Source organism: Buteo buteo, chromosome 1 (genome assembly GCF_964188355.1).
Source record: "Buteo buteo chromosome 1, bButBut1.hap1.1, whole genome shotgun sequence".
NCBI lineage: Eukaryota > Metazoa > Chordata > Aves > Accipitriformes > Accipitridae > Buteo > Buteo buteo.
Window position 1 is genome coordinate 13,516,682 of NC_134171.1, and position 14,974 is coordinate 13,531,655.

General features: G+C 41.5%; 1 protein-coding gene across 6 annotated transcripts in view; it reads left to right on the forward strand.

Moving 5' to 3' along the window:
* PPP2R2C (protein phosphatase 2 regulatory subunit Bgamma) overlaps window positions 1–14,509 on the forward strand; it is a 201,900-nt gene extending 187,391 nt beyond the window's left edge. For all 6 annotated transcript variants that reach the window (XM_075040841.1, XM_075040849.1, XM_075040868.1 and 3 more), the window contains 2 exons: window positions 3,336–3,427; window positions 14,019–14,509. In XM_075040841.1, the coding sequence (XP_074896942.1) occupies window positions 3,336–3,427; window positions 14,019–14,310 (384 nt within the window). In that variant the 3' untranslated portion in view covers window positions 14,311–14,509. The remainder of the gene's footprint in view (window positions 1–3,335; window positions 3,428–14,018) is intronic.
* The last annotated feature ends 465 nt before the right edge of the window (window positions 14,510–14,974 follow it).

Genomic DNA, 14,974 nt, shown 5'->3' on the forward strand with positions numbered 1-14,974 from the left:
GACACCCAACAGTGGGGCCAATTAAAAAGTTATATTTCTTCATGCTGAGATGGGAAAAATAAGTATAAAGTAAAATTTTCAGTCCTAATTATTGCAATCTGAAGTTTATAGAAAAAAAGAGGAAAAAAAAAAAAAAGACCCACAACAACAAAAACCCTGCAAATATAACAGTGTTCTTGCTGCCTTACTTTAACCTATGGATTGTCTTTCATTTTCAAATATTTATCCAGTGCCTTGTAAAGAGTATACAGATGCATTGCTCAGCGTTACAGTGGACTAAAGGAGAATCTGGAACTCAGGGGCCTTAGGAAGCCAATAGCACAGGACTCCATAGGATTCACATGGTCCAACTGCTCTGGGCAACCTTTCATGTTTTTCAACTGCAGAGAGTAGATAATTCTGTTCTTGAGAAAAAGTGGTTTAAATTACTCTTTTAAATAATTTGTCTTAGAGGTATCTCTCTCACACATATATAAATCTCGTATAGAAACTTGGAAACCTCTCAAAAAGTTTTTCGTGGTGGATCACCCAAAGGCAACAAATAAACCTAACATTTTCAGTTATGTATCCACATAATTATGATGATGTGTATCATTAAAAGATTAAAAGGTTGAATTTCTCATTTGATCCACTGCATGGTAGCCACTTAGATATTGTCTAGCTGCGAGACTCATGAAGAGGGTCACAAAAGGAGAATTCCCCACAGGGTTGTAAGAAAGAACGAAGTCTATGACTGTACTGCTTCATTATCAGGTTACAATTTTAGTATCACAAAAAAAAATTGAATTCCTCATGCAAGTTCTTTTTCTTATCAATGTTGTGGCTAAAAGAATGCTATTGCATAGAGCAGCTGTTGCAGCCTTGCTGAAACACGTTATCTGCTGACAATGATTCAACATGATTTTCTCTTGTTTATGCTTCACATAAAAGAAAAAGAGGCAGAATATGGTGCACTGGACAGCACTAAAAGAGCTATGCAGTGGAACGGCCACTGCTTGAATGTTGCAAGGCAGCCCTGCCTAGCAGGATACCATTCTGAAGCTGCCAGGTGAACTACTCCAGCAGAACTGTACCAGCAGCAACCAGAGGTGAACACGTTCATAGCTGACAATAACTTGATTCACTTTTGGCAGGGTCTGTTGCATAGGGATTTGGACTGATGTGTCACTTACCAGTGCAATTCCTGATTTTGAGTATTCAGTCCCAGTGAAATAGTTCCCCACGTAGTCATGTTGCTGTGTTAGTTTGGAGCATGGAATTGCTAGATAATTCCATGAAGGTCTGACCTAAAACAGTGCAGTGAAGAAAAGGAGAATACCTCTTGTAATTAGTTAGGAATTAATTTGGATTAATTCAAGTTACTTGGTTTGGATTCAAGTACTATTTATATGTGCTAAGAACAATATGTAACAGACAAGGCAAATCTGACTTTACCCTCAATTGGTAGTGGCAGATGAACAGGCAAACAAAGTGAAAATTAAGTGTTTCTTCCAGTTAGTTTTTCATGGTCACTCTGAGGGTCTGAATGTAGTCAAATGTGGTAATCAAAGGCTCCACATGAAGAGCAAGCTGGTTGTCCAAGGCAGTAGTGCAAGTCTGCAGACAGAGCCAGTCAAGAAAAAGGAGCTGAGCCTTTGAAGAGGTAGTAAGAAATTGGAGAGAGGAACTGCAAAATGCTTTTTGACAGAGCTGATAGAAAGGCACAGCTCCAAGCTGTGGAGTTGGACGCGCTTTGCAAAGGGTGTATACATGACAGTGGTCATGACAGATGGCTGCTGGAAATGATAACAAGAGGAAGACCTAGAAATGACAGTCAATGAGGAAAACGCAATGTATTTCCTTCTCTTGCCTTACCCAACCTTTCTATTTCTTCCAAGTGTTGGGCGCTCACAAAGAGATGATAAAGGAAAGGACTCCAGTTCTGTAACAAATTACACTGCTAACATAAAAAGGCTTTAAGTAAAGAGAAAATTGAAGGATTTAATTACAGAGGGTGCAAGGAACTGCATCAGTACTAAAAGTGTTCTGACCTATTACTCACCATGAGGGTAAATGCATTTAATTGTGAAATGTTTTATCTGCATCTACCATTTGCCTGTTATTTACTGTATAAGACATTTTCTGTTGATATACAGCTCAGTGTTCACTCATCTATTAATGAAAGTTGATCCATAACTAAAATTTATAATCCTTAATAACCTTACATTACAAATATTCTTAGGATACGGTACAATTTGGCTATTGAAAATGGGTTACTTTAAAGAAGATGTAAGTGAAAGGTCATTGTCCCTCCTCTGGTCTTGATGGAAGTTATCTTACTACAAGAAATGTTTATGCCCTCAGGCCATTGGGAGCAGGAGTAGTCTCCCTGCACTTGCAAGAACCAGTACCTCTGCCAGAGCTAAATTATGCCCCTTGGCTATTGCACTGGTATGTGTGCTCAAGAGGCCATCTACACATCTTTTACAGTTTCTACAACAGCTATAGGAAAACATCAGGAGTGAAAGTGCATTAGTAAATTCATCTAGGCAGGGATTTTCTAGCTCATTATTTCCTTGCGGAATGAAACCAGTCATCCAGAAGGAAAACGAATCAAATTCAGCAAAAGATTGAAAGAATTTGTATGAGATCGGTCTTTATATGATAACCCTTGTTCAGCAGAGATACGTGGCCCAGAGGAGAGGTCTTCTGCTAGTTAGTCCCACTTTTCAAGTATGTAAGTGAGAATTTACAATGTTGTTTTTAAGTCTCAGCCAAATAGGAGATATCCTTGGGCTAAATTAGAGTTCTAATTTGCAGCCTGTGCAACTACAACCTTGTACTGTATTTGGCTTCTGAAATACCTTACCCAAATATATGTAGTACCATACACTACAGGTTCTTTTAATAAAGCCAAGTTCTTTCTGCCACAAGTGAGGGTCCACTTATCTTGGAATATGACATTTTTGTTACTGTTTGAATTAGATTTCTTGCACATTAATTAGCACATCTAGGGTATCAGCTGGTGAAATGTCTTTGGGAATTAGGCTAGCACTGAGAAAATCACCCAAGCAGGAAACAAATAAGTTGAAGAGGGGTGGTCTGCAGCCTGCTGAGGGAGGTATGCTTCATGCCTTCCTGCAACAATAATTCTGTAGCACCTGGTTAATTGGGCTGTGGAAAAGTACAGATAGCTTCTTTAGACTTTAAACACAGTATCTTCTGCAAAGCTACCAATCTGTGCAGCATATTTTGAAAGTGAACGTGGGAGATAAAGCAGAGAGTTGGGGGCTGGTTGTGGTGTTTTATATTTTGTTTTATTTCAAGAATAACCACAGTTATTTTCTTTGAAACAGGTCCATGATTACCTTAGGAGCAAATTGTGTTCCCTCTATGAAAATGACTGCATCTTTGACAAGTTTGAATGTGCATGGAACGGATCAGACAGGTAATCCATCCTTACGTCCATCACTGTCTTCAGTTAGCAAAAGAGCTCCCATATGATGGGGAACAATCAGAAGGTAAAGTGTTAGATATGGTTATTTTCCACATCGATTTACATCTCTACATACCAGTGTTCAGGCTGATAAAAGGTATTTGGATATAGGTGCAGTTGTGTCTCTGACCTCCTCAGACATGATGTGTACGTTGTTAATCTTGGCTCGTGCCTTAGGGGAAAAAACCCTACAGATTCTGTCTGTTTTCACCAAAACCATAAGTATACTGCAAAAATTAAAGAATGCTGCCAACTTGCGCAGCCCCACCAACACGCTGAGGAAGCTTTTGTGATCCTGTATTTACACACGAGCTGCCTCAGAAATTCAGTTCATTTACTGGAAATGGAGCAAGGAAAGGCAGTCACGGGCACCCACTGATTCTCTGCAAACTGTTGCCAAATGACAGTTTCTCCTGATACCTACCTCGATCAGAGCAGTCCTGTTCCCTATGCACTGGAGGAGATGTCCTTGTTTTTATCTTGGACATAATCTCTTGTTCAATATTTTAATGAGAAATATTGGCACAACAAGTCAGAGAGTGTGAGTGAGGATGTGGTGTGCTAATGCCATAATCTTAGCAAATGGTGGCAGTGCTTTGGGGAGTAGGAATATTGTACAGGAAGAACTGAGCAGCTGAGAGGACTGGGATAATAAAAATGGATGAAATCAAAGAGTATAATGCAAGGCAAGGATTTTAGTTAAAAGAAAACACAAACCTTCCTCTTATCAGTTGGAAACAACTCACAGGGACATTCATATGCTAGGGGACTGTGGAAGTGATTAGCAGTCTACAAAATGCAAGTGAAAGAGAGCACAGGAGTCAGTTTTGAATGGCACACAGTGACTCCTGGTTCAGCAGAGCTAGGAGCCAAGAGGCAAAAGTTTGGCACTTGCTGAGAGCCTGGAACTGTGCCTTCAGCTCACTTAGCATCTCATTTGGGAAAGAGAAAGACGGTCCGTCTTCTTGTATTTGAAGCAGGCCTGCCTCCCTGGACTGGGCAAGGACTATGAAACAGAGTGTGGGGCAGCTGTGAAAAAGGCAAATGTGGTCATAGAATGGGCAAGACTGGGATATCCAGCAGAGAAAGGGCTAGTGGTGACATCATGTTAGGGTCTTATTCAAAGATCTTTCGACTGCAGTTACACATTTCTTGTCCCTCATCTCCAAGGTGGATGAGGTAATCGGGCGAACAGACAGCTGCTCTAAAGAGAGGAGAGAGCAGGAGTTTGGTTTTGATCAGCTTAGCAAAAGAGAAGCCAAGATTATACTTGCTTCTAGTAAGTATATCAAGGAGGTATACATAGGGAGGAAGTGGATCTAGCTAAGATAAAAGTGAATGATAATGACACAGCAGCAAATAGGTATTGAGTTACAATAGGTAGTTATAGCCTGGAAATTAGAGGTAGTTCATACGTGTTCAGACAGTGACAGTGTGGAGCAGTCTTCCCGTCCTAAGTAGTGGAGATGTAAGAAGACCAACTGTTTGATAATGATGCCTAGGAAATTTGTGAAAGCAGTTATGTGAGACATTGGTTAAGATGACACACGTCTGAACTTGGAAGCGCAATACAAGGTCTCTTCCAGTCCTGTGTTCCACAAATGCAGATAAAGTGTAATGCCGTACACTGTGCAAGGGGCATCTTCTCTTTGGACTACTTTCCTTTGCTCAGTTCCTGTACCTGCCCAATGGAGAGATTCTGTCTTTAGTAAGAAATAAAACTTTTACTTTGTATCATTTATTATGCAGATGAAACTATATACTGCCATTATTTCTGTTGTCTGCATGCCAGGATAACGTGTTTTCTTAACTCAGCATTGATTATCCCCTGTGATACAAACTGCTGACCACTTAAAATTATATAGGTGGACCACACCAAGCAGAATACTTCCCAGCTTGCTATGACTGCAACTTGGGCACCGACTGTTGTGGAAATGGCTTTGATATGGTCAGAAAGTGTGAATGACCCACAGAAGTCTTAGGGGAAGATCGAGGTTTTGAGACTTTTCTCTGAACCTCCCAAACCCATGCATGAAAGGATGTTTTAGCAGAGGGTTGTCTCAGTAGACTGGTTCCTGCTTGAGTTTGGTCCTATTAGAAATACCAAAATTAAAGCATTTATTGGAAATATGGACAGTGCTGATCCCTGCCTAAATCTGGCACAGAAGAACCATGCAATCAAATCATTTAGATATTGTGAAACTTTGACAAAGATTCAGGGCTTTTCAGGTCCTTTCAAACCATTTTGCTTATCCTTGATGGAAATTCCGAGGGCATTGTACAGGATGGGCAGCCACTTGTTCCCAGGCCCAGAGTCTTTCTCCTGTAGTCAAATGAAGTGCTGCTGTCCTCATTAGTGCGGTAAGACCACTCTCTGGATAGTTGCCTGGTAATAATAGAAATATTATTCAATATCAGGATTTAAATTGAGCATAATATTTTTGTTCCTACTTGACAGATCAGAAAGATCAATGCAGTGAGTAATTATTAAGTGGGAACATTAGATTGTGAGGGCTTCATTTATTGTACTGCCCAGACACTGAGGCGTTGTTAGTCGTGCACAATTACCAAGTCCATCACTAAATATAATACACTGCTCTTGATTGTAAGAAACTGTTGAGTAGAGTAGCTGACAATATTTGACAAAAGAGAAGGGTTCTCTTTAATTTAGTTGTTTCTTTTTAAAAGTCAAATGCATCAGCACTGATGTTCATCTTTTGATGAACATTCACTCTTCTGAGCTTCTTGCTTCTGTGTATGACAAGTATTGTATTGTTTTGCTACACTCTACAAGGATTTTTTTTTTTTGGTGGATCATAATTTAAATTATATTTGGGTACCAGTAACTCTTAAAGAACAGTTCATTTGAATAGTAAGGTCACTTAATTTGATCTTTTTTGATATGTATTTTTTTAAAAAGGTCTACCGCTAAAGGTAAGCAATGCCTATTAACAATGGTACTGTTAAAAGATGCTGCAGTACAATATTTATATTATTCATATGTATACATAACAGTAATAACTGCAGTTCTTAACATGTTTTTTTTATCTGTTGCAGACTTTAAAGCTACAGTGACAATTTAAAGTGACAGGATTATTCATCTAAAAATGAAAGCATGTTTATTATTTAGGTGAAAATACTTTTTATTAATTTTTGTCATTACTAAGGAGTTAATCTAGGCTATGATAGAACCTGATGGTGAGGCTGTTTACAAAAAAAATCAATGTACGTGAGCTCTGATTAGAACGTGATTGATGCTCAGTTACTCCAATGAACAGGAACTAATACAATCAGACAGAGCCGATCTCATTTGGTGAAGGGCACATTAATCACCACGTACTTTGGCAACAACAGTGGTCAGGGGAGGGAGTCAAGCAGGGGTCTTACACTAATTCAACCAGATGAGCACATATAATATGTAGTTGAGTATATTACACTAAAATCATGCCATCTTCATTGTATATACAACATTACATGACTATGTAGAATACGTGAGCTCTATTTATACAGCGATTTAATTTAGTTCTTCCATTCATTTCCAAAGTCTTTTAATAATGACTTTTAATAATGACCCGCAAGATACTGTTTTCTTCCCACTGTCAAGCAAACTAATTTTGTTATTTCAGTTTTACCTCAAAAATTAACACTTTTGCAGCTGTTTGTGAGTTAAAGAAGCCAGTAAAAGAAAAAAATAATGTAGTAATTCTACACGGTAGTAAGTGAACACCTTAATTACTATTTTTTTTTAAGATTTCAAATGAATGGGTGTATGGGAACCCTTCTAGGGAGACTTCTGAATACCATCATGATAAGTGATATGCTGTAAGCAGATGAGTGAAGTCACATACAACTGTTCAGTCAGTCCTTTCCTACTGAACTGTCATTCATCCCACTGAATATCCGTCAGCCTTCACTCTAATCAGGCAGAATTGGCAGGTCCCAGTGGATGAGAAGTTAACAGTCTATTCCTGTCTGGCAGCACGCTCCATGCTGGAGAGCTAGAAGATACCATTTTGTTCTCAAGACTCGGCACATCAAATATTAGCTTGGAAGGACTTGGGGATCCCCTGTTCTTATTCCCAGTCTTATCCCAGCCAGCTGTATCGGAGTGCCACAACCCTGAATCCGATGTATCAAGCTTTTCCATCAGCATACTCCCCAGGAAGTTTAAAGAAGTTCGTTCTTTGCAATGGGGAGTCAGTTGCTTCACACAGCGCAGTGTAAAGGAAAATTCCCTAATATGCCAGCAGGCCCCCACTGCTTGCAACAGTGCTTCGTCCTTTGCCTTTGTTGTAATAAATCTCATTTTTCAATCCTATGAAAAATGTTTTTGAAGAGTTTTCCTGGAACTAATCCTTTCTTCTCATAAGGTCAGCTTGTCACGAAACCAGATCTGGTGGACCTTGCGTGTGAATTCCATGAGACTGCAGATGTGCTGTTCTGCACTGGTACACATGGTAGTGAAATCTTGCAAATTGAGGGGCTCAAAGTGTAACTGGGGGGACGGTTTCAGGTCAAAGAAATTGTCCCTCTTCATGCTGGGTGCCTTGAGGGCCATCGTTGCAGAGATTTACAAGTCTGGAGGCAGGCTCCGGTGGAAGCTGCTCTCTGAGTCTCTTCCCCTCCCACCTGCTTGGATTCGATGTCCTGCCTCTCTTGCCTCAGGGAATGATGTTCTGCTGCCACATTTGCAGTGAGGGGTAGGTTAGCTGGGCTGTTTTAGTTTTTCTATCATCCTTAAGGCTGTTGTATGCTAGTCGTATGCTGGTGTATGAAACCCTGCCGAGCCTTAGTCCTGTCAACACAATCCTGTGGCTTCCATGGTCTCTTGAGCAACAGTGAAGGAGGGGAACTGTGACATGAGCTGAATTTCTCTGGACAATAGAAATCTGCAGGTGAATAAAAATTTCTGTGCATCTAGGAAGACTAATCTGGGCCAGAGTTAACCCCAAAATTATTATAAAAGAGTCTTTAAAAAAAAACAGCAACAAAACCGACACAAAAAGATGTGAAGCGAGTATGATTTAGTTTATAAGCAAGCCTTAATTCCAGCTGATATCCCCAGAGCTTCAGGGCAAACCCTGGCATCCAGGAAGGCAGCTGAATGGAGCAATTTTGGTAAAAACTGTGGCGTGCAAGGATGGCTGCAACATGGGTGACATTTAAGAGCTTGGCTTGCAGTAAAGAAATCTGAACGCAATGCGGGAATAACAGATAAGAGAAAGTCAGAGATACATCAATTCTTAGTGACTGACATGTTTGATGAAGTTTCATTGCCTAAAAAAATATTATGGAAGCTCTCATTGCAGTTTAGTACAAATGATGAAATCCTATTCAGATACCCTTGAGGTTGATGAAGTAAGGAATTTGTTGACCTTCCAACAGAGGCAGAACTTTTTAGAGGTGAAAGCCATGTACTGAAGCATTTCATTTAACAGAGTCACTACTAAAAACAAAATATTGAGACCCAGATGTTTTAAAGTATTAAAATGCTTAAAGATGCTGAAGCCATCAATAGTTGATAGGGTGCTTCTGTAGACCCTAAAACTCTGGCCCTAAATTAAACATCAGTGGTACAACTACTGGTGTCGTGCAAAATAAACTTGTTATTCATAGGTAAATATTTACTGGTTTAGTTTTGCATATTCTTCTTACAATGCAAGCAGGAAGAACTTTTCTTCTCAAATCCTTTGCTCCAGACAATTTTACAGATTGGAAATTTACTTTTTCAAAAAATACCTTACCTGAAATATTGCTGGCTACCAGATCAGCATGGCACAGGGTGAAGAAACCTGAACTGGGTGAGTACTGTACAGAGGGAGCAGTTAATGTTCTGCTAATTTTGAAACAACCTTTCATGCCCAAATGGGCTTTAGCTTCTGGGAATTTGCGGAAAGGTCATCGAGGTCTGTGTTGTGATTGCCCAGCTGAAAAGCAGATTGCACACATGGTTGCATGCAACCCCCTTTTATACAGCCCTTGGCAAGAATAGAAATTCCTGCAAAATAGACAACTAGCAGTGCTTTTCCTTCCCTGCACCCCATGGTAAGCTGGTATATGACCAGCTCAGCCCTACAGATCTCCCACATCCTGACATCTCTGGTGCCACAACCAGCACTACCAAATTCCTGGCAGTCATTTGTATGTGCCGAGAGAGGAGACCTGCCCACCAGCTCATTTCTACAGACTTCAGCCCAAAGGAGAAGGCAAGAATGGAAGGCCAAAACACTTGAGAGCTAGGCAAGTTGTCCATGACAGTAAGTGAGACTGGAGGTAGTGGGAGATCACAAAGAAAGGGTGAGCAGTGAGACTTCCAAAAGTGAAATGAAGGCGGGGAGCGGGGGAGGAACAAAGAAAGAGAAATGACAAAATGAAGCAAAAGAGACAGGACAGAGCAGGGAACAGAGGATGAAGCTACGGAGGATACTTCACTGGCAGGAGAGAGAGAAGCAGATAAGCTGCTTTTTAAAAATTGTAGAGCAGGATAGAGGGAAATGGAAAAAGGGGAGGGGAGAAGGAAGAGAGGGGGAAAGGAAAACCTGCCAGGAAAATGTGGTAAAGACCAGAGTCAGAATTGGAGGGGAAGAAAGAGGAAAAAAAAAAGAACAGAATGGCAGCTAGGGAGGCAGTAAGAAGAGAAGTCAATAAAAGTGGGGTTGGTCTGCACTGGGGTTTTCTCCTTCCCCTTTTACCTTCTGTAAGAATACATTTGTCCTGCTTGTAAAGAAAAAAGACAAAAAAAAAAAAGACTTCAGGCCATAGTGACCCTGCACGAAGACTGAAGATTGGCAGCAAGATGCCTCAGTTTGCGTCATTAATAAGCAAGAATGCCCCAGTGTCAGTGCAGGCTGGATGAATTAGTAGCATTTTGTGTTGTCACTCAAAACACACGTACCTGAAGAATTGCCAGAAACCCTCAGACCTTGCTTGGAGCAGCTCTAAAAGAGGGAGCACAGAGTACACCGTGTGCTCTGCAGAGCAGCACCGTGCAGAGAGGAAAACGTGTTCCCCTCGCGGGGCAGCGCAGGAGGGTTAGCATCGAGCTGTGTGAATGCATTTTGGGCCCTGCAGATATGGGGTGTTGCCTCTCCTTCCCAAGCACATGCTAGGCTGCCAATGTGTGAAATGTAGGCAGCGGTAGCCACGTTGCTGCCATTGGGGTTTTTTTCCTGCTTTTTTGCTTTTTTTGCCTCTTTAAAAATTATTATTTTTTTTTAATCATGCTGCCCGTAGCTGTGGTGGTTTGAGCTGGGTACAGGCTATCAGCAGCTTTGCTCCAGCTTGAGCTGTCAGTACACAGCTCCTCAAGGTGCACTGGAGTGTGTTCTACATCCTAAATACCCCTGCACAGCTGAGATGATGGTACCTGTGACCATGTGTAGCACAACTTTCTAAACCTGCTTTCTAAATAAAATTCAAGGTGGTTAGGCAGAGCTTTTCCGGTCTGCTCTCTTACACATATATGAATTAGTGTGGGGTGTTTGGGGTGAGGGACTTTGGTTTTTTGAATCAGCCTCACTTGCAAGGGTCTTGTGCAAGCACTCACTGTCTGGAAATACAGAGCAAACTCTTCCTATACTCAGCTACAATTTTTATTCTCATATATGTATATAAAAAATACTCCTTATCATATACATTCCATTATTGTATGTTATTTTTTCCTGAACGGGAATAAATTGCAGGCTTACATCTAGTTCTCACTCTCTTTTATTGTTATTTTAAGCAGCAGGTAAGGTTATAATCCATCCGTGTTTGTGACCTTGAACAAGAATGGGCGCTTTCTCATTTACATAATGCTATTTTTTACTGAGCCATTAAACTGCAGAAAAACAGGGCCAGCATGAAAAGTAGTCATCTACATATGTTAAAAAAAATAACTGCAGTAAATCCAACTGAAGAAAGCAGACTTTTAAAAATATGCCAGAGTTCAAGAAATTAAAAAGCAAATGGACCGTAAAAGCAGTTTTACTGCAAGCAAAACCTCCTAAAATAAGATTCTTGACAAATACCTCTCTGTGCATTTGGTGCACTGGTACTCTGCCTGCATGAAAGCTGCTCCCCTGACAGTTCCTGCCTTCATCAGGAGGGATGCTTCTCATTCCCCTGGGAACCACAGCTCTGCAGCCATGGCACAGGGCATCCCAGCGTTATGAACCTGTTTCAAAATTTTGCCTGGGGGCAAAAAACCCCACGGTGCTGTGCTGGGCTGTTTGCATCACAAGTTGTGTAAGTTAGTGCTGAGATATGAAAAAACCTCGACTTTTTCATGTTGTGAATAACCATTACAGCAGGAGCCGTAATGACAAGACACGGTGATTTGGAAGGAGTGAAACATTAGATTTACTGCTGTTGATTCAATTTCTGAAATGGGCACTAATCTTGATCAATAGGCTTTCTGCAGCTTCTGGAATACGTTTTATCAAGCTGTCACACCGACTTTTTTGTTTTTTTAGCTTGTGAGACCGTTAACTTGTGCCTTACTGAGCCGGATTGTGCCAGGTCTTTGCGGGTGGGGAAGGTAAGGGGAACCTCGCTGCAGACAACCCAAGGACGGGTACCGCTTCTGGAGAGTGGCGAGGCAGCTCCCTGCCACGGGCTGGCTGCCGCTCGGCGTGGACAAGCGCCTCTGTTGCCCATCCCAAATGCAGCAGCAGAGCAGCGGTGCAGCCAGCGGTGTGCTGCCTGCAGACCTCAGGAAAGCAGCTTCTCGGCAGGGCGAAGGCTGTAGGTGAGCTATTGCTGAGGGCAGTGCGTGCCGCGTCTCTGTGCTACGCCGATCTGGTTTGCAGCAGTTGCCTTGAGCACTTCAGGAGCTGCAAAAAGCTCAGTGTGGAGTCAGCTGTCAGCAAACTCCAGCATGCCATCAGCAAGCATGGAAGCAGGATGGAGCTGGCAGTGCTGCTAGTGATTCACAGCGTACAAATCCAGCTCTCCCGCTCTAGTTACTCTCCAGTGGCTCTGAAGCGAGCGGAGCTGCTGTCAGTCAGGAGCTGTAGTGCAAAAGCAGTTAGCTGCACGGCTCCCATTTATGCGTTTTTCAGTATATTATTCATTTGTATTACAGTAGCTCCTAAGGGCCCCAAATGAGATCAAGGCAACGCTGGCTGGAGGCTATGCACGTAGTGTAAGACAGCTCCTGAATCCAGGAGCATCTAATCTAATCAGCTAGTGAGCGCCTGTACGGCAGAGAGTATAGTTTATGCCGCCTTCTCCCATGATTGCATATGCCCTGGTCTCCTGCCCAGTATACTGCTCGATGCAGATTCCCCCTAAGTGGGAAACAGAAGCAAAGTGCTAAAGCAATGTAACTGTCATTTGAGATGGAGGTTAATTTATTATATGTGAAGCACGGGAAATACGCTCTGTTGCGCTGTACTAGAAAGGCAAATAGTTCCCGACTGCATGAGTTTTAGAGCTGTACAGCTTCTTCTGTGAAGACCTGACCATTTGGGGTGGATTCCCCTTCCAGAATGGAAATTCAGAAGAAACACCCTGTTTGGGGCTGAGATAGGAGAGTAGAGCGTGGCCCTGGCTTCACATATGGAAAAGTTCACAGGGGATGAGCTTTTGAACAAGGCTCTGAAACCCATGATTATGCTAATCCAATAACCTGAGGGCCATGGATGAAATCCTGAATTCATTAAAGTTAGTGACAAAATATCCTCCCCTAGGGACTGGGGGAATGAAGCAACTGGCAATCCATTATTTCAAACTACAAGCTGATTAATGGGGTAATTTTATGCAGATCGAGGTATGTTTTCCGTCCCTTTCTCCCAGACCCAGAAATATATCCTGACTTGAAGCTTCATTCAAACTTCATACAAAAGATGACAGAATCCTGTTTATCAATGTGTTTATTTCTAAGAAGCATTGTAGATACAAATTTTAATGGTGTCTAGAATTGCAAGGTCTATGGCTTCAGAAGGGAAAAGGACTTATTCTGGAATTTACTTGTGCAAACTCAGTGTGATTTTTCAGAACCTTTCAAAACAGCTTTCTTTAAAATACTCATTAAAATATATAATTATGTACTAAATCTTACTATTGTATCAAAAGGTTTGAAATACTTGGAAATTTTTTTTTAAAGACTGTTTCTGGAATCGTGGTAAATCTCAGCTGTCAGAAAAGGTAAAGCTCTGGAGAAAGAAAAAAGCCTGAAATATATGATCCTTAAAAACTCTTAAAAAGCTGGAGGGTAATTAAAAATAACTTATTAAAACATACTCCTTCTATATGTTGTCTTGTGAAGTCAATCTCATGAAGTCGGGGTCCTGACATTCGTTCATGCTTCAGGATGCAGTTTTGGGGTAACTGTAATTTTCATTGAATACTCTAATAGGGAAGGGGAAGACATTGGTAGAAGGAAACTCTTCACTCGGGAATACTGGGAAAAATCCTGTTTTGTATTCTTTCCCAGCTGAAACCAGAAGACATCTTATCCTAAAGTTAAAGCTCAGCTGTCCTGATCCAGTCATGTTAGTAGACTTCCCACCAGCTGCTGTTTAACTGTCTTTGTTTTCGTTTTCTTTCTTTCTCTCTACAGTGTGATAATGACAGGTGCATATAATAATTTTTTTCGAATGTTTGACCGAAATACCAAACGGGATGTTACCTTGGAGGCATCCCGAGAGAGCAGTAAACCACGAGCTATTCTTAAGCCCCGGAGAGTCTGCGTCGGAGGCAAACGAAGGAAAGATGACATCAGTGTCGACAGTTTGGACTTTACTAAGAAGATCTTGCACACAGCGTGGCACCCAACTGAGAACATCATTGCTATAGCAGCGACAAACAATCTGTACATATTTCAGGATAAAGTGAACTCAGAAATGCACTAGATTTATCAATATCCCTCTATATTTACAAACCAGCCTCTTGAGAGTTGTAGAAGGATGTGATCTTCACAAAAATTGTGGCTTCTGTGGTGGGATTTGTAGGTTGCATCCTTTCATCCCTCAGCCTGTATCGTTATTGGTGGCAAGCCAACTATTTTCCATCACTGCAACTGTATGAGTAAAAGGCACGACTGCAAATCCAGTACTGTGGTCTGTATCGGTTCCTTTAAACAAACAGGGGTGTTTATTCACTGTGGGAGCGTTCCTGAGGAGGGTTGAGTCTCCTCAACTCCCGTCAGTCCTTTCGAGGGTCCGTTCTGGTGCCCTGCCTGCTTTTGCAGTCCACAGCATTTACCACATTGTTAGAGCTTTTTGCCTCAATCTCTTGATTATTTTTTTTCAGTAGCATTTTCCTGTCTTTCAACTAAGCCAAGCCTGTTCGAGTGAATGAATAGCCGCATCCCTTTAGAGCATGTGGCACATTGGAGGGGCCTCATGAAAGTTATAACTGGAAGCAGAATCCCTGCTGGTGAAAAGCTGCCCTGTCTCACCCGTCCTATTCCCTTCTTTACAACACCCTCTTATTTATTTATTTATTCACATTACTTTGGGCTTCAGCTTCCCGAGTGAGTAAGTGACAGACTGGTATAGTTTCTCAGCCAGCTTA